This window comes from Ostrea edulis, chromosome 9, assembly GCF_947568905.1.
Source record: "Ostrea edulis chromosome 9, xbOstEdul1.1, whole genome shotgun sequence".
Classification (NCBI taxonomy): domain Eukaryota; kingdom Metazoa; phylum Mollusca; class Bivalvia; order Ostreida; family Ostreidae; genus Ostrea; species Ostrea edulis.
In genome coordinates, this window is record NC_079172.1 from 52,657,118 (window position 1) to 52,678,494 (window position 21,377).

The 21,377-nt window shown below is 34.7% G+C and overlaps 1 protein-coding gene across 1 annotated transcript in view; it reads right to left on the reverse strand.

Annotated features, from left to right (window-relative positions):
• Positions 1 to 20,495, reverse strand: part of LOC125659150 (transcription initiation factor TFIID subunit 6-like) — a 41,079-nt gene extending 20,584 nt beyond the window's left edge. The window contains exons 1-10 of the mRNA XM_048890710.2: positions 20,409 to 20,495; positions 13,678 to 14,035; positions 11,021 to 11,107; positions 9,843 to 9,996; positions 7,874 to 8,100; positions 5,590 to 5,655; positions 4,287 to 4,364; positions 2,649 to 2,750; positions 2,356 to 2,480; positions 1,650 to 1,782 (exon numbers count right to left, since the gene is read on the reverse strand). Of these exons, the coding sequence (XP_048746667.1) occupies positions 1,650 to 1,782; positions 2,356 to 2,480; positions 2,649 to 2,750; positions 4,287 to 4,364; positions 5,590 to 5,655; positions 7,874 to 8,100; positions 9,843 to 9,996; positions 11,021 to 11,107; positions 13,678 to 13,836 (1,131 nt within the window). The 5' untranslated portion in view covers positions 13,837 to 14,035; positions 20,409 to 20,495. The remainder of the gene's footprint in view (positions 1 to 1,649; positions 1,783 to 2,355; positions 2,481 to 2,648; positions 2,751 to 4,286; positions 4,365 to 5,589; positions 5,656 to 7,873; positions 8,101 to 9,842; positions 9,997 to 11,020; positions 11,108 to 13,677; positions 14,036 to 20,408) is intronic.
• Positions 20,496 to 21,377: the final 882 nt, after the last annotated feature.

Below are 21,377 nucleotides of genomic sequence, written 5' to 3' on the forward strand. Positions count from 1 at the left end.
TCTGTTGATAGTGTTCAGTGATGTAGATATCTGTTGATAGTGTTCACACAGTGATGTAGACATCTGTTGATAGTGTTCAGTGATGTAGATATCTGTTGATAGTGTTCACACAGTGATGTAGATATCTGTTGATAGTGTTCAGTGATGTAGACATCTGTTGATAGTGTTCACACAGTGATGTAGACATCTGTTGATAGTGTTCACACAGTGATGTAGATATCTGTTGATAGTGTTCACACAGTGATGTAGATATCTGTTGATAGTGTTCACACAGTGATGTAGACATCTGTTGATAGTATTCAGTGATGTAGATATCTGTTGATAGTGTTCAGACAGTGATGTAGATATCTGTTGATAGTGTTCACACAGTGATGTAGATATCTGTTGATAGTGTTCAGTGATGTAGATATCTGTTGATAGTGTTCAGACAGTGATGTAGATATCTGTTGATAGTGTTCACACAGTGATGTAGATATCTGTTGATAGTGTTCAGTGATGTAGATATCTGTTGATAGTGTTCACACAGTGATGTAGATATCTGTTGATAGTGTTCACACAGTGATGTAGATATCTGTTGATAGTGTTCACACAGTGATGTAGATATCTGTTGATAGTGTTCAGACAGTGATGTAGACATCTGTTGATAGTGTTCAGTGATGTAGAAATCTGTTGATAGTGTTCAGACAGTGATGTAGACATCTGTTGATAGTGTTCAGTGATGTAGACATCTGTTGATAGTGTTCAGTGATGTAGATATCTGTTGATAGTGTTCACACAGTGATGTAGACATCTGTTGATAGTGTTCAGTGATGTAGACATCTGTTGATAGTGTTCACACAGTGATGTAGATATCTGTTGATAGTGTTCAGTGATGTAGACATCTGTTGATAGTGTTCACACAGTGATGTAGATATCTGTTGATAGTGTTCAGTGATGTAGATATCTGTTGATAGTGTTCACACAGTGATGTAGATATCTGTTGATAGTGTTCACACAGTGATGTAGATATCTGTTGATAGTGTTCACACAGTGATGTAGATATCTGTTGATAGTGTTCAGTGATGTAGATATCTGTTGATAGTGTTCACACAGTGATGTAGACATCTGTTGATAGTGTTCACACAGTGATGTAGACATCTGTTGATAGTGTTCAGTGATGTAGACATCTGTTGATAGTGTTCACACAGTGATGTAGACATCTGTTGATAGTGTTCAGTGATGTAGACATCTGTTGATAGTGTTCACACAGTGATGTAGATATCTGTTGATAGTGTTCAGTGATGTAGATATCTGTTGATAGTGTTCACACAGTGATGTAGATAGCTGTTGATAGTGTTCACACAGTGATGTAAGTATCTGTTGATAGTGTTCAGTGATGTAGACATCTGTTGATAGTGTTCACACAGTGATGTAGATATCTGTTGATAGTGTTCACACAGTGATGGAGATATCTGTTGATAGTGTTCACACAGTGATGTAGATATCTGTTGATAGTGTTCAGTGATGTAGATATCTGTTGATTGCTGGTGAAGCATGTTTGCTGGATGTTAGTATGTATATTGAGTAGCTCAGTGGGTAGTTTTCTGGATATCCTGAGTTGAAGTTCCAGTCTAGGCAGCCATCTCTCTTTCTACAATCTAAATTTTTACCTCTGATCCCATCTCCCCCAGACCAGCAACAGCTCCGTATTGTGTGGCTAGTGCTGCCTTGTCACTCTGCACGGCTTGCGTAAATGTTTTGGTGATACGTGCCTGGATATTGTTAGTACTTGTACTAAAATTCCTGTAATATATAAGCCAATCACCTCAAGTACTATGTAGCTTTAAAACTATTTTCCCTAAAATATGTCATTGTACTTTCCTTGATACTAACTTTAAATATATATTTCTGTACATGTTCATGTAGATATATATGTTCATATTTATTTCACGGAGGCAGTCATTTGATGCATTATCATAAATTGAATGTTTGCCCATGTGTTTGTTTGCTCATAGTTTCAGCCCCTTGTACATGATTTAAGCCACACCTGAAATTTGACACACGAGTGGTATCTAGATTCATACTGATTTTCAAAATTAAGGAACAATCTTGCTATCTTTCACAAAGACCTAGACTCCTGTTGGGTTTCAAGTGTATTTGGTATCCATTTTCAACAGTACATGCAGGAATGCTATCTTTCATAAAGATCTGAATTTTTTGTTTTTGAACAATATGGCATTTTATGAAGGGATGCACCACTTTGCAGAGATATATTCTATCAGCGAATTCATTTTAAAATTTTGCAGAATATCATCAATCTTTTTTCGAATTGTAATATCTGTATTTGAAAGACGTGGAAATATGTGAACTTCCTACTTGCACATTTGTCCCATAAGGCGGGCTGCAAAGTCTCGTAACGCCCAATGGTTGTCCACTTCTGGTCGCATACACAGCTGTTTACTCACAATACACGTACACACAGCCGGAATGAATTCATGTAACTACAACAGAAGTCAAATCTATACATGTGTTTCATACACATACACCAGAAGTTCAGCTTATTGCTGCAATCAAAAAGTGTCAAATGAATAAAGAGAAAATGAAAGACTTTTATAACACACATCTTTGTCATAGATATTTACTTTTATAATACACAGATTTTGTCTTACATATTTTTCCAGATAGAGAGTCTGATTGTCCATGATTGATTTCACCATCCTCATTAAGTAAATCAGAAGAGCCAGGTTGTTCTGTACCACATTTATTTTCACCTGAAATAAAGCAAAAATTCCAAATTACTTCTACAACCTCATACAATGACAGTGGACCCTCAGATATGTCAGTTTTCAAACAATATTTTCAGGGAATGGATTTTAAATGAAATTTTGTTTCATTCATCCAGAATTCTGTGTTCTGGATCCAGATTTTCTTTTAATTCATGAACTTGTTTTCCATTATAATTTGGTTCATTTATCCGGATGAGAGTTTTTAAATGGTCTTTCAACAGTGGTTAGCCCCTAGCTGGGTGTTAAAAACACTGGCCTGGCTGTCTCCTTTTAAAAGAAGATCACCTGTAACTTGTTATCAAATACTTTCTGTGAGGTTAATCATAGGTTGTACACAAGAGATTCTCACTTCTCGGATAAGTTTTGAATTGTATTACTATATTGCTGAGGTAAAATAATTTTCCATATCAATAAGTTTAATGATATCTGCAAAATATATAGGTCAGAGTAGTAACATTGATTATATTGGTTTACATAGTGCTATTTATAGACAGAATGCCAGAGTTTCATACATGTAGCAGTCATTCCCTATACAGTTGAACTCGAACATCAATGTCTCAAATACTATGGATATGTCCAAGTGAGTTAAAAGTCCCTATTACATCTTCTTCATGTATTTAAACCCCAATATCTCGAACCCTCGGATATCTCAAAGTTTTTTCTCAGTCCCATCAAGATCGAGATAATGAGGTTTGACTGTATTTATGAACAGTATTAATTTTTAACTTATGGATCAGTATTTCATCATCTTGAATCTGTAATTTGATGAATTCAATCAATAACTTGAATCAAATTTACACATGCACTAACGTTATCACACTTGGGATAGTAAATGTTTGTGCAGTTAATGTCAGATTTAGTGTAGATGAGTGTTCAGATTAAAAGGAGACTTTACTGATAGCTCGCCCATGACCGATGGTGTGTGTGAGAGTGTGTGTTTCAGTCATTAGAAATTAATTAGGGAAATTATCACCATGGCTATATAAACAGCACTGCATCCATCACATGCTCTTAAGCTGCAATCACACCTACTCCACCTAAATATCTGAACAGGTGTTAATATAGCATCATAGTATTCAATATAAAACATATCAATATAACAAAGCCGCCTTCTTTATATTAGACCAGGTATGAAAGTCAATTCAGATATCCAGACGCTTCACTTATCTGGATGATTTGATTGGAAATCAAAGGGTTTGGATAAATAAGGCTCCACTGTATATACAAAAACTAGCACTGCTTGATATTGTCAGTGTGTGATCATCAAAATTTTCACAAGAACTAGTAAAATACCTAAGAGAGTTTTAATTTTCCTCACCTCTTTACATTCATTTTATGAAAAGCATTCAATACTGATGTCACTGGGACTCTAATCTGTGAAGTGTTTCTGACTATACGTTCCACTACTCACCCCTTCTGGGGCCCTAAACAGTGAAGTGTTTCTGACTATACATTCCACTACTCACCCCTTCTGGGGCCCTAAACAGTGAAGTGTTTCTGATTATAGTTTCCACTACTTACCCCTTCTGATATGAAGGTACTAAATCTAGGAAGCATCTGATGAAGTCCAGGATCACTGGCCAAGCTCTGTAGAGCCTCCTGTCAAGAGAAAATCAATGCAATGGTCATTAATCAATTAACCTGTAGCTGGTAATAGCAAACAAAGTGCTGGCTCACACTGTGAGCTCTAATGATTAAAGCACAGTGCTGACTGTGAGCTCTAAGGATTAAAGCACAGTGCTGACTGTGAGCTCTAAGAATTAAAGCACAGTGCTGACTGTGAGCTCTAATGATTAAAGTGAAGTGCTGACTGTGAGCTCTAATGATTAAAGCACAGTGCTGACTGTGAGCTCTAATGATTAAAGCACAGTGCTGACTCACACTGTGAGCTCTAGTGATTAAAGTGCATCAAAAATTCTGAGCTAAAGCTGCACATTCATCTAGAATTTTCTTTGTCAAAATCCCATAAGTTCCCAGCAAAAATGGCAGAGATCTTGCAAAGTCACATCTCTATGATCTAAGAATACAAATTTACATAGATTATCCTAATCTTGTGCCCCCCCCCCCCCCAAATGCAGCAGCATTACGTCTAATGTATTTACAAAATGTAATATCAATGATATGCAGGGTAAGACAATATATGACAATAAGGTCTACCTCTTGATGTCATAATCTATAAATAGCAACTGCTCATGTCAAGTTTCCAGTTTCATTTTCTTAGTTTAGCACAGCATGCATGAACAAAGTGAGAGAAAAAAATCAACCATTAAACTTTACTCACTGTGTTTGATGTAACTGTAAGCTTTACATTAACTGGTTATGATTAACTTCATTAATCATCCCTGGTACCTGAACTGGTTATGATTATGAGTCATGATCAGGAGTCATCAATTTCACAGTCTTGGTAAAAGTCTCATTACTTATTATAATCATGCCAATAGTTTGACTGCTTGATGTTCAGGAGTAAAGTCTGTGGTAGATTTTTTAACATTACATTAATTGTGATGGTTATGGACACACCCTAAGGCCCCAGGCAGACAGAGAGCATGAAACTCATAATTTTACACCTCATGACCCATAGATGTTATATACTAAAATTGTGTCAGCTGTTCCAGAGAAAGAGCTGAACATTGTTTAAAAGATTAGACCAACGTACGACAACGATAAACAAACATGAATGAAAACAGATAGCAATAGGCCACCTGAGTGACTCAGGTGACCTAAAAATATCTGTAACCTAATTTTTCTACACTTCCACATGTAGTTAAATATCAATACATGCAAGAAGTCATTAAACTTATTTTAAAAACCAAGATGGACTTACAGATCGTCTGCCCTCATCTGGTCCCACACAAGCTTCAGTTATCTCTTTATAATACAGTTGTTGTTCCTGTCAATGAATTCCATATAATTATAACGATCATGAATACATCTCAGTATTTTGACTTCTTCACAAATGAAAAAAATCAGGAAAAGGAGACAAATCAAACCAATGTGTTGTGAATTTCCCCATTAAGAACTCTTGATGATTTTTTTTTAACATAATTGTGTTATGATTGTCCAAACAGTACAGGCAACACAGATCCACTGATTACTGTTAATATGTGACAGGAAAAATCCAAACAGTACAGGCAAAACAGATCCACCGATTACTGTTAATATGCGACAGGAAAAATTCGATATGGTATTTTATATGTATCTCAGGTACAATGTGTTTCCATCATAGGATGATGTTCCTGTAGCAGTAACACCTGGTGAAAAATTGGATCAGCTTTTTTTGTACCATAAACAAATGCAGGTTATCTCCCTCAATCTTATTACCAAAGGCTTTAAAAAATAGACTTCTCTATTAAGATTCATTGAATCAAATTTCCATTTATTTATAAATTCATTCATTTTGTTCCTGTTAGTTCACTTTGCTAAAAATTATATTCTTATTTTAAGGAAAATTGTGATGATTACTTTAAAATTGCATCGGGGTAAGGTTTTCTTACAAACACATCTCTAACATGAGTTGGCTTCCAGAAACAATTGAAAGAGGTAACTTTAGCATGATTAGTGATCTTGTGGTAGTAGATGGTGTGCGTGTGTGTTGGCTGTCTTCCGGTTGTAGCTCTTCCTTTTGTCTAAGGGTAATATTAAGTATCGTATAGCAGTTTTTTTCCAGTGGGTCGAAAATTTGGCGATCTGATGGCTCAAAGGTATGCTAATAATTTTATATTTAGGTGGACAAGGAATTTCATCTCTCTTGCAAATACTGAAGTCGCAGTTGGGTGCATATTTCGCAAGTGAAATTTTGGTGGAAAGTTATCTAACCGCTAAAATAAGCCCAATTTATCACACCATGAAAAAAAAACCCGCTATACGGTATAATGAAGAGTGATGGACTGTTTTCTACAATAACAACAAATAGCCAGGTAGACTGATCACATTTCCATTGCTCTCATTTTGTATTCACATTTTAATTACCTGTTCACTACCAGTTAATATACCGTAAGTATCCTCTCAATTCACGAACAAGCTTGTCAAACCAAACATAGATATCACAACTACATGCATTAGGTGGTACATTAATCATGTTAATTGGTCTAATTGTTTAGATAAGATAGTCTCTGTTTCGTCGGAGGCATGTTTCCCAAGATGACAGTGCCATAAAAGAATCAAGGCACATAATAAAATACATCCTTATGTAAAAACTGCATAAATCAACAAATAAATTGAAATAAATAGACAAGCAGCCATACAGAAGAAACATGAAATTGTCCAACTTCATCAGTCCTTTAACTATCATTTTCAAGTATTAACACATCTTCTAATAATTCTAGTACTTAAAGATTTTCTAATAATTCTAATACTTACAGATTTTCTGATAATTCTAGTACTTTGCAGCAATTGATCGCCCTGAGTTTTTTGTTGTTTACAGTGGGTTTTTTTTTTTTGAAAAGTCACTGCCCATATGCAATGTCAATTTTTATTGCTGAATTTGACTTCTGTTAAGTTTGAAAACAGTCCGCTACACTGACAATAAGACAGAGCAGGTCACAAACAAAACTTCTTACATTTAATTACATTTATCACTGAAACAAGCATTTCTATTGAATAAATTGATATGCACCATGAATGTGTAAAAACAAACACAAATAGATTATATAGATCATGTTTAACTGAAAATGACAATTCTTAGTATTTTACAGAATAGTTCAAGGACTGTCGGACTTTTACTGGCACATGATAATACTTTAATGCTGGACATTTTTTTTTATATTTATAACTATTTTTAGTGTGAAGTGCTTTAAAGATTTTAAATTCATTTAGTTTCAAGCATTGTATTGTATCATATAATATATTAGAATTTATTTCTACAAATTTCTAACCATGGTAAGGAAGTGCTATTGGAGATAAAATACAGAATTTAGAACAGTTATCAACTGTACATTAAATCTACCCCATCAAAGCATGAACCTGGCCCCGTGAAGCCCCTCTATGAAAAACCATGACTGTATAAGACAGGAAGGTCTAACTTTCTACTGCAGGAAAGCAGTAAATAATGGATTTATGTTGCCTGTACTGTAAAAATTTAAAGAAACAAGCACTCTTCTATAACTCACCACAGACAGCTCATGCGTAGAAAGATCCTTGACCTTGGCAAGGTCAGTGATTCCTTTATGTTTGTGTTTCACTTTGCTGGGTTCTACTATAGTGGGTGTTTTCAGTTGTTTGTCAATCACTGTCTTTACTGTTGTGTCCAGAATCTCTTTTTGCTGTTGATCTTTAGAAGCCGGAGGTGGATTCTCCGAGGTTGAGGGCTGGACTCCATCAATACAGAGCCAGTGCGCTGGAGAACACAAGACCATTTTAATGTAGGTCCATGTATATTAATGAAGCATATCAAATGTTGCTTCTTAAACTATCTCAAAGTGGGTTCTGCTGAGTTTTGTCATTTTCTGTGATGGTGACTATGCAAAAGTAAAAAGTTGACATCTTATTTTCGAATGGGGGAATGAGATGGTAATTATGCTCTATGAAAATACAATAAAAATTGAATTTCGGTAAAAAAAAAAAAAAAAAAAAAAAAGAAAAGGCAATATAAATTTTGAATTCCTCTTTAATTCAGTATTTTGTGGCCTTTGAAATTTGGGACAAATAGCAACAAAATAGGGGATTTTCCAGTTCTTCCATGTTCATTCAGTATTTAGGCACTACTACATCATATTTTTAAGGCATAGTCAATTCTGGTTTATCAATGTTAATGTAGACACACAAGTGTATAACCTATTAAAATAGATGTTGATTCAGTTTTCCCGTAAGAGTAACCTACAAAGGCTATGTAAGTTTATGATTGCTTTGACTTTGGAGATTCTTTTTAAAAATGTTGGTGTAGTCTATACATACAAAAATTATTATCTCAAGCTCTTGAAAGTCCAATCATCGATCAGTAAAGAAAAATTATTGAATTGTTGGAAATCATCGACAAAAATGTGGAAAAAAATCAAGATATACCAGGTATTGAAAATAATGATGTCAAGATTTATCTTTACAAATATTGGGCACCAATGGAAGGAACAGTCACTTTGGCATTACAAATCCAATGATGTATCGGTACATCCAAGGCATGCACGTAGAATCTGGGATGGGAAGGAATGGTCCCCCTTATAACAACCATCATTTTCTATTACTTATATATACAAAGTAATATACAACTACCCATTCCCCCTCACTTTTAATGGGGCCAGAAGTGAATGGTACGAATGCAATTTCAAAGTTATGAAGTGAATCCATGTGTTCTACCTTCGAATCAAATAATCAGAGCTTGAAAAAAAATTCTGAGGCAATATATATGATATGCTACTACCACCAAAACCCCCCCCCACCCCACCCAACCCCCTCGAATTTTATAAGGTGTGAAAAAATATATATATTGAGATAAAATGAATTGAATGTCACTTCTTACCCCTCCTCCATGTATTTGGAACTTAAAAGATCTTGAATATCTGTCAAAAGAACATGTCAGGTATTGTTTGTTTTGATATATTTATTTATTCTTGTCAAGAATTTTATATTGGGAAGACAACACCGGCTACCCCCCCCCCCCCCCCCCCCCCCCCCATCAAAACGATGCTACGTGCATGTTTTCCCCTCTTCTGTAAATCCCTAATACATCCCTCTGCCACACACCAATAACACTGGTTCTTAAATTCCATATCAAAACCAGTAAGAAAAAAAATGAACGAAACCATCTGATTAATAGCTAACCCGAAGAAAGCATGCCAAAAAATTGCCAAATCATGTGACTTGGTAGATTCTAAAGCAAAAAAATATGCACGAAACTGAATAACACGAAAATCCCCTATTGAGGGAATTCCCTATTGAGGGAATTCCTCAGACAATTTCTCTCATTATACAACATCACTAAGCTGGATCTCTGATTTTTAGTGATTTAGTGATTTTGTTTTAATAGCAAATTTTGCTAATTCTCAAGTTATGCGTGATAAGCTGGATCTCTGATTTTTTATCTCTGTACAAAAAGAAAATGACCAATCCCTAGGAAAGATGTTCTGATATAAAACACAGTAAAACCTTTTAAGGAAATATCAACAGGTATTTTTGGTAATGTTGAGTTCACAACTTCCTGTAGATCAAACTCCTTCTCTTCAATGAAATGCAGTTCCCTCCCTCCACCAGTGGCAAATCGGAAGGGGATGTTGTCCCCAGTTTGGAAACCATAAAGAGGCTACAATCCAGAAAAAATGTATCAAATAAAGCTCTTGTTCATTTTTCAACATTGTAAACGATTTACTACAATGTGGTATGTACATGGATCATGTTAAGTCATTTCATGCCAATTAACATTGAATTAAGTATATAATTCTATCATGCATATTATAAAGGTGAACATGGTATACTAGTACAGTACAATGCTTAACATTAATTATATACAATGCTTAACATAAGTATGTACATCGCATACTATTAATTATGCATAAATCATTTATGCATACTGGTTGAAAGAACAGTTTGTCCCGTAAAATATTAATGAAAAATGAAACATTTTTAAAACAGTTATGCCCCCTCTCCCAAAATCTGCTACACAGCTCTGCACACTAAAGAATGAAATCTGCATGGTAGTCTTCTTCAAAGAAATACTATTGCTCAGTGTTGTGCAGATGGTTGAATATTACATAAAATATGCCTTTTGGCCAGTACTTTGTAAAAACCATGTGTCCCCATGGCCAGTTATTTCAGGTGTTTATAAATATTCATCACATTTGGGATAGAAAAATTTAAAAGTCTGCATGTTGTTTCATTATTCAAAGAACTCAAAAAGTTTTATTTCCCTTAGTTGATTAAGGCCAGTCTATTTGTGACTCTATTGACCTGGTCAGTATTGGTTGACCGAGGTTTGTCTACTTGTGACTGTAAAGACCTGGTCAGTATCGGTTGACCTAGGCCGCATCAAAAGTCAATAATTGTACAATGATACACTGTATATTATGTAACCTTATAATTATATCTATACGTTTACTTTCATTTGTCATTTAAATAATGGATCTTTGATAATTATTGCAATAATGTGTTTGTTGAAATAAAATATTACTATAATAAATTCATCATTATTGTAACTTATACAATTACACACTGGAAAACAGATTTAAAAGTGCAATATGAAAATTACAGGAAAACACTGCTCTACAGCACTCCAGGTATATCTATATTGTCAAAATGCCCTCTTATAAAACTTAAATCTACAACCATACCTCAATGTTTTTGGCTCTAAGTGCATGATCTATGTCAGCTGTTGATAATTTTAATCGCTTCCCATGATGCATAAACTTAACAGCCTCCTGCAAACAAAAAATATAAATGTACATGTATGCATTTTGCCATTTGAAAAATTTCCAGCAACATTTGCAAATTAATTGCAAATACACTCAAATATTCACATTCAATAATGTTTTGTCTAATTATAAATAAATCTATGCTGTTGAATTGTTTTCATTCCTCAATATAGGCACTGTAATGTGCAAGTGACTAATAAGTATGTAAAAGTGTATGTATAAATCAACTTCACTGGTAATACAAATTGTACAAGAAGAACTTGTATGTTGTTAAGAATTTGTATCAGTTCCTTTTATGTATTTATACATAGTGAATTATGTTTAAACAAACAAATTACCCAATCAGAATGCTTCTATTATCTCCACAATACACAGGCATTAATTCTCTTAAAAAATTATATCATTATACCTCATGCATAAAATTTTCACGGAGGAACTAATCCTATTGGTTTATTTGATCATGTGACTTGGGAGGGAAAATGTATCCCACTTAATGGCACCCATCTAATATTTCCCTTCCGACTCTTCAATGTTGAACACAATGTCAGAGGTACTGTTAGTGTTGGGAATCAGATGAAAAATGAAAATCAATTAATCGAAATAATGGGAGAAGCCTTTTGATGCAATTATCAATTATAACCAGTTTCTCAATATATATTTATTAAAAGTAAATAAATTAACTTTCTTATTCAAATTAACTTGTATACATTTGTTTATATATTTATCTGATAAGAAATTGTTTGTTTACTACACTTTATTAGGTGTAACACATCAAAGAAATATCATATCAAAGACTACTAAAACAAAAGAAATCTTCAGACTTGTATTTGTCTTTTTTGGGTAATATTTATGTAAGTGTATTGATTTAACATAACAAATATAAATGAAAACAAAGAATCATAAAATAACAAACAAATAATTCAGACTTCCCGTCAGTGATTAGACTAAATTCAATGTCTAAAACTTTTGTCCTACATTTAGCACCTTGTGCTTAGCTTTGTTTGGTAAGATTTCCTGCATAGTTTGCTATGTCGAGACTATGTTGTGCTTAGCTTTGTTTGGTAAGATTTCCTGCATAGTTTGCTATGTCAAGACTATGTTGTGCTTAGCTTTGTTTGGTAAGATTTCCTGCATAGTTTGCGATGTCGAGACTATGTTGTGCTTAGCTTTGTTTGGTAAGATTTCCTGCATAGTTTGCTATGTCGAGACCATGTTTTCATGGTGCCCCACCTCTTAGATTTTTTTAAATCCAAAACATTTCCAAACTTTTTGCTTACTGGATGATTAAAGAGAAAATTCACACTGGAATTGAAAAATCTCCAGAACACACACACATTAACACATTTTGAAAAACCAATCATTGAAAATAAGAATTGATTATCGGTATTAAGAAAAAATAATCGATCGATTTTCGATAATAATCGATCATCAGAACAACACTAGGTACAGTAGTGACTAGAAATAAGCCTTGGGAGATCAATTAAAGTAATACTGAGAATTATAAACATTGTATGAATAAACCTTTACTTAGCCAAGAAAAATAAAATTCTTTGAGGACAACATCCAACAATATAAATATGCTAGTCTGTCAAGCACTTTTTAGCATTAAAAAATTAGGAAATCAGGAGGATTTTTGGTTAAAAATCAGGAGTTATATTAAAAAAATAGGGAGAAAATAAGGAAAAGAGAAAGATAAAAACAAATTAAATGGCCATCTACTATCCCTCTAAGTAAGACATTCTGTAATAATAACTTATAAATGCTGGTACAGAATAGAATGTCAAAGGCAAGAATTTGAAAAAGAATTGGAATGGTTACAGTTTTCAAGAAGAAGTTAAAAGTTTTTATTTTTCACACATTTAATACCTGACTATTTTGGCCCCACCCTGATACCAAAACCCATACCCCTGGGATCATCAAATTTACAATTTGGTAAAGGACTACCTGCTCTTTCTAAATATCCATTTAATTTCAATTTAGTATCAATAGCACTAAAGAAGATGTCATTTACCGGTAAGCATGTTGAGTGTTTTACACATGAACACCATGTAGTAAGTTTGGCTTCGCCCTGGGGTCAGAACCCCTACCCTGGGGATCATGAAATTTACCATTTTGGTAGAGGCCTTCCTGCTCTACATCACTTATATGCATTTAGTTTTTCTTAAACATGTGCATTTGTAGAGAAGATTTTTGAAAATTGGTCAATTTTGGGCAGTTTTTGTACTGCACCTAGGGCCCCAGGGGTGCAGGAGTCCTGAAATTTACAATTTATGTCCCAAAGATGCTTCATACCAAATTTGAAAAGAATTTGAAAACTAGTTATGAAGAAGAAGTTAAAAATGTTCAATTGTTAACACATGACACATGTTGACGGATGACAACCAATTGCAATAGGTCACCTGAGTAAACTCACTAATTTTGTCTCCAAGTTGATGATGAATCTAACCACTTTGATGTTACAATAGCACAGTATTATCATTTCCACCTATTACTTTGAAGGAAATTTGATTAAATATATTCTTAATGTGAAATTTGTACAATATTTGAGAAAAAATTTTTTTATGTCATCTACAAACCTGAGCGATTTGCTTAAGTCTGTAACTGCTATCTTCAGCCAGAACACTAGCAGCATCATCAGGGATCCCACTGATACCAACGGACTCAGCGATGACCTTAATGGACTCTCCCGGCAGCTGGCTGCCTATCTTCTGCTCTTTATGCTCCTTCTCTGCCATATTAGTATTTACATCACTAGTTTTCTGGACTCATATTTACATCTCTAGTTTTCTGGACTCATATTTTCATCACAAGCTCTCTGGACTCTGTCTTTTCCTCCACATTGTTATGGACTGTTTACACCTTAAACTGGAGGTACACCTCAAACTGTTCAACACTAACACCTTGAAATGCTGGTTATCTCAAAATGCTGGACACCTTAAAATACATAAAAGTATATCCTTGATAATGAGAATGGAAATAAAACTGTAATTGATGTTTTCATTATGTTGCATATAACATGGAATTCAGACACATCACTTTCCCATGAAAACTTACATATATTTACATGTATATTTTTTCTATTTAAGTTGCATCATATGAAATATTTCATTTACACAGCAAGACTGCCAGAACCGTCTTTTTATTCCAAACTATGAGAACTAAAAAAAAACCTACACCACCTCTTGAGTAAGAACAGAAGAATACACATGTATATCAAAAGGAATAGTGTTCTTTTACAAAAAAATTTATAAAATAATTTTTCAAATTTAAACAAATCATTTTCCACAGATCTCTTTTTGCATATTATCATTATAAGTATATAATGACATGTACATGTCATTATAATTGAAAAACCCCAGACTATAAGAACTCTTCAATACCAGATCAACCATTACTTCATGTCAGCCATCATTTGAAAAGCAAAAGTTAGTGAATTTGTTGATTTGGAATTTTCATACCTATACCATAAACAATGCAGCATCACTTATTGGAAGCAAAGAGCAGTGTCATCTAAGTGCAAATTAATTGCTAAGTAGAACTGGTCAAGGTAAAGACAGTGAGATTCATCAAAGATCTATGTCAATCCAAATATCTAGCCAAGCCAAATGTCAGCCGAAATTAAGGACTCTTTAGTTTGGTGTGACATTAATATACTTACAGATATTACACAAAAATTTAATGAAAACAGAAAATCCATTGTCTTAGGTGACAGTTAAAAGGTGTTTATTTAGAAATAAATTTCACAGATGTGTTGTGAGAAAAAATATCCTGATCCAAGAAGTGAATATAAGAAACAGAATTGCCTGAGCTAGAGGTAAGAGAAATTGGAGATTAGAAGGTGAATGTGTAACAGGAAGGGAGAAAATGCAATGAACCAGACCGGGATTTGAACCTGGGCCCTCTGAATCTCTATTTAGGTGGTCTTCCAAATGATCTATCTGGCCACCAACGAATGAACCCAGCTCACCACTACATTCCTCCCTCCTTAAATGTCTTCACACTTGAAGATATTAACTCAGGATCTTAATCCCCTTGCAGGCATTTTCACCTGTCTTTCCAGGGGCTGGTCAACTCACTAAATATTACAGGAAGGGAGAAAATGCAGTGGACCAAACCAGAATTCAAACCCAGGCCCCATGCTGACTGAATCTCTAGCCAGGTGCTCTACCAACTGAGCTATCCGGCCACCAGCAATCAAACCTGACTGACTGCTACAAATGGAATAGGGTCATATTTTCTGTTGAGTGCAAGGCTGTAATAGGTGAAAATAATCATGTGCACATGAGGTGAAGACCAGGAGAAGAGCATGTACCACAGTGCATAAGCCCCAATCATGGTGCCAAATTCAGCCTCATAAAATTTGGGTGTGCGCGTATGCTGGAATGGTCCAGGAACACTAGCGGTGGTAAATGGAAATTTAAATGCAGAGAAGTATGTTGAAATTACTGACAATGAGTTATGTCCAGTTGTCGTCCACCATTTCCCCCTGAAATTATTTTATTTTTCAGGATGACAATGGCCCTGTGCATTACGCACGTATCCTCCAGCAGTTTAAAGTGGACCTATACACGGCCTATGTCACAATCAAATGTAAATGCAGAACCACGCGTCCGTTTTCCGAAATGTGGTATTTTAAAGATATCAGTTTGATTTTTACATGGCGATATGATTGTCCAATATTGATTCCTTCCAAGGCGTTCTTATCAGCTGTGGTCAAATTTTGTATTTTAAAAAAAGGGGGGAGGGGGGGGACTAAAGATGACTCAAGCTTTAGATAAAAATCGGTTGGAGAACAGACAACATTTTGGCCGATGAGGGCGTCTGTGAGATACATTGACTATTCATGTATGTAAAGTTTTACAATGATCCATGTTCAACATATGGAATTATGCGGGCATCAGATAGTTGGAGAGACGGATGGGAAAGGGGGCCAATTCATATTTCCACCAGCATCATATTAATAATATTATTTCTTTTGTGAGGATCCGAGTTAAAGTAGGTCCTCAGTACCCCATGCTTGTCGCAAGAGGCGATTAAATGGGACGGTCCTTCGGATGAGACAACAAAAACAGAGGCCCCGTGTTACAGTAGGTATGGCACGCTAAAAATCCCTACTAAAAAATCATCGGCGTCGAGCATAGGCCTAAGTTTTGCAGCCCTTCACCAGCAATGGTGATGTCTCCATAGGAGTAAAAAATTCTCAAGCATTATAATTGCTAATTCAAAACTACGCAGCTGTTGAATCCAAATTATCATGAACAAATACATGGTAAGCTTGTGCAAAAATAAAAGTTCACACGTCGCTGCTCCAGTGACCACAGATATCGTAGTTGTGTTCGCTGCTCCAATGTTGCAGATATTGACGCAAGCTTCAAAGAACGGCTGTAAATAATTTGTTTTATTTCACCGACCATCTGTCACGTTTTCCTCATCCCCTCTCCTTTTTTTCAAAATTATTGGGGCGGCATCTGTATAACGCTATTACAACTGTAGTTCCTTATTGAGATTGCATCTACATAGATCGGCGTAAGTGGTGTACATGTACGTATATCCAATTGATGTACAGCAAATGATTCCATGATAAAAGATATAACACACAATACACACATGCATTAATCATAATAGCAAACCTATCAAAATTTAGTTTGTTGCTTTCGTTTTACATTGACATTGTGAATACCCGCTTCTAGAATGATTTGTTTTCAGATAAAATGTTAAATCTAAGTGCAAACAACATGTATCTATAATACTTACAGTTTAACATAGCTCAAATTATTACATGTATCCAAGGTTGTAAATATACTCAAATTTCACGTCGTATGAAAATATGATAATGTATAATTCAAGATTTTTTGGGGGGGTGGGGTGTACTTGTTATAGAGCTTATAGCTTTTAAAATGATACGTCAACATATGATCTTCTTACGCAAATCCTTTTTCTGAGATAATAATCTGTAAATTAGAAACAATTTATTCAAGGTTTAGTCCATAAAAATTAGAGGAAAAGACCGATATTGACATCAAATGGCATTTTCAACAGTATTTCTTTTAAAATGTGTGGGCTAACAAAGTGTACATTATGAAAATAGTTATTCAAATTTATTAAAATAGATGATTACATATCATTAAATAATGGGTATATAGTCTATGTTGCTTATTACAGCCCATTTGTTTTGGAAAAAGAATAATTATTAAGAAAAAATAAGAAGGAGGAATACATTTTCATTAATGCTGATTATAATATATGTTGATGGGGTGCTTACTTTTGAGAAGCAATAACAATGAAATTAGCATGTTGACATATATTTTTCAATGTTTATCTATTACTGGAATATATATCTATCTTATAAAGGCAATTTTTTCATGATTGAGTCCATTTTAGGCCAAGTATAGGTCTATACCTTAAAACAGAAAACAACACTCATGGAATTTCATTATGGCCAGCATTCACTGGATGCTAATAGAGGGCAAAGACCTCTAATGGCCCAGGAAAATATAGAAAACTGATGAAAAATTAACTACATCTATCGAACTTAAATATTTTGGTCAAAGTGGCGTAGATTAAAATGCAATTGTAAGGAGATGTATTTCTCCATTTTGAATCTCATGTACCCAAATTCACGTCATTCTGAGATGTTACATAATATCTGCAAAAGCATGTAAATCATATTTTCTTAATCATATATATATAATCACTCATAGATTAATGTGATTGTACCATGTCTCCTATGTTTGTAAATTTGCTTAACAAATGTCCAAAGTTAGCATGCTTTGATAGAGCTCTGTCCTCACACATTAGGTGTTAACTTCAGGATTAGCATGCTTTGATAGAGCTCTGTCCTCACACATTAGGTGTTAACTTCAGGATATTTTTTGTCCTGTTATGGATATAGATACTAATGCCAATACTTTTTGCTTTGCCCTCAAAGATGGTCATGCCGTAATTAAGACATATCATCATTGAGAATTGTTGGTTGTTACTGAAAAATCAGCTTAAAAAATGAACAGGTCCAATAAATATTGCAGCTAATCTTGAAAAAGAATTCTGGGAGTATCTGGAGCAACACATCTTTGCTAACCAAGGATTTATGATCGGCTCTGCTACTCTACAACCCTTGGCTGCATTAGCACGATTTTCCTGTCAACAATTTCCTGCACATGACTGGATGCAGGCTAAGTCCCCTGCATCTAATAAGATTGTGTGTTACTTTACACCACGTGCAAGATGAAGGAATGTGTAAACAATTAGTCATCGTCTTCAAAATGCTTCCATTCAATCAGATTCATACAACATGGTGGTGCGTAGACTTTACAATGAGGCTTTGTCTGTGACAAAAAGTTCATCGCTAGAGGACGCCACTCAAAGCTATGAAAATCGTGCGAATGCAGCCAAGGGTTGTAGAGAAGCAGAGCGGATCGTAAATCCTTGGCTAGCAAAGATGGGAGCAACATAACATTAACAATCATCTACATTCAAAACCTATACAACTCGCAATCACGACGAATATGAAAGACAATTAGGGCGAAAGGACATGCAACAAAATATCAACTTTAACAGGTAAGTTTTGTTCAATTTTATCTTTTTTCTATAACCATTTCACACTTTCTTTTTCCATTGACCGCCAATACAACTAATGACACAGTGTCACCATTTTGTTTGCATTTTGATCGGCCGCTGTACCTGGCTCTGCCCTTTCTTACAGTTGTACCGTAAAAAAAGATTTTGCTCATGTTCTCTTAATCCGAGATTCCTCTGATTCTTACCCGCACTTTTATAATGTGACATGTGCGGGGGAGAGTCAGAGCGGACTTCATATTGAAAAGTGGGAATTCAGTGACACCAATTGGTGTTGCTGCTTTACCTATCTCTTACAACTTTATTTCACGGATCTATCTTCCAAGATGTGAGGATTCAGTAATTGGAAGATTATTCTACATATATATCATGATTGATACGCTGTTTAAACAATGGAATTTTGTGTGTTTATATGCTGACATCATGTGCAAATAAATCGAATGGCGAGGCGGCGACCTAATTCCAGTGATGCTTCATTTGTCAGTGTTAGGGCCGTTTAAACGGCGATAGCATCATATCAATCATGATCTATTTGTATAATAAACTTACGAAAACAGAATCCTCTTGTCTTGATAGATCCGCAAAATAAACAGGTGCAGTCCAATGACTATTTCTACCTACATAGCTACTTATTGCTACCTAGGTATTTAAATCTACTCCAGGTAGCTATTTTTACCTACTTTTTCCTTTACTTGCATTTCGTGACCAAATGCAGGAACGGAGCAATTTGGTGTGTACCAATTTTCTTAATTCACTTACACTGATGATGAATACCACAAAAATATTGGACAAAATATGATTACTTTATAACCTTTCAAATTTGCATCAATAACTACACCCAGTTCCATTTTCTAGGAGCTTAGGATCAAAGCTACGTGATAAGAAGTCTAGAATGTCTTACAAATCTGTATTAATGTTAAAGTTTACCGTTATGCATTTTTACAGTAAAGGTTTTTGTGGCGATTTTTCATGCTTTTCCTCTACATTCTCCACCCTCATAAAGTATTCAAATCTACACTATGAATTTCGCCATGCACATGCACAACAAAAATTGATACATAAAATGACTGACCTGTTTAAAAGATGCGCCTTAATTATTATTCATTTATATTTTTAAAAACAGGTAAAAGTAGGTATAAGTAACAACTTTAAGTAGGTTTAAATACCTAGGTAGCTATCAATAATAGGTAGAAATAGTCTCTGGACTGGACCTGATAAAGTTGTAAGAGGTAGGTAAAGCAGCGACACCAGCTTGTGTCACTGAATTCCCACTTTTCAATATGGAGTCCGCTCTGACTCTCCCCAGCACATGTCACAATATAAAAGCGGGGTAAGAGTCAGAGGAATCTCGGATTAATGTTCACTGAAACAAAAATTATTTTCATCTCAATGACATTCGACAATATACCGGTACATAGAATCACCGAAATTACCGACGCGACAATCACCGAAACTAATCTTCATGAAATTTGATGTGTGACTCGATGGTATATAGATGAACATATACTGAGGTAATTTCGGTCATTTCATTGGTAATTTCGGTGATTAGCGGTAATTTCGGTGATTCTATGCACCAACAATATACCTTGCGAGTTTAACATTGTGATTTTCCATGAAAATTACAGAGCTGGTCATAAGCCACAGGGCTTAAAGACTGACTTTGTTACAAAATACTATAGGCCTACTTAGATACTTACGATGACGGCAAAAATTTTATCAAAAGTAAAATTACCTTCAGATCAATTTGGTCAGCCTCAGGTCTACCAGACTCGGAAATGCTTAGACGTGTCTAAAAGGGAAAACCGGATAGTTGGTAAAATGGGTAGTAAAAACCGGGCCGGGCCGGGTCAGATCACCTTTGTAATCCGAATTATTTAGTTTTCTTCGTTGAAATGTCATTGTTTCTTTTGAAACTTACGGAATATATTCTCAATGATACATTTAGTCTTCGCCACAAATTTTAGCACATAATATTACCTATAGGTAAGGAATTCAATGATTGTATGAAATTTGGTTGGTAAAATGGGTAGCGAGACCAAAACACACATTATTGCATATTTTCTGTATAATATGCATCTGCTGCTGAAAACCTAGCATTTTTTCAATTCACATAGAGTTGAATTTGATACTTAATGCATTATTTGACCATTTAAATGCCTTTTATCTTAATTATCGGCGATTTTTCCAAACCCGGACCAAAAGGAAACCGGATGCGGTCGACCCGGGCCGGCGTTATTTATTCCGATATAATTGCTAGTTTTTTGATTAATTAACCAATAATAATGGTCCTAAAAAAATATCACCGACTGATAAATTATGTCTACTTTATGAATATTTATTAACCATACTAATTATGATCTGTATAACAATGACTTAAAATATTGTATTTATAGTGCTAGTATTCATTTCTTCATTAATAAAAGATATATAATTTAAAAACATCTTAAAACGTCAAAATATGAAGTGTGCATATTCATAATATAAAATGATGGAATTATATATCTAATTTTTAAATGAAACAATTAACAACACAGTATATGTACATAAATTTTATTTTCAAGATGGCACTCTTGAAAGTAAGTCTGCATATGCTTGTTAAATTTTAAGTTAAATTTGAGGATCATGAAAATTGCAATTTTGGTAGGCCTAGCTAGCTTCCTGCTCTACATCACTATGCATTAAGTTTTTCTTACATATATGT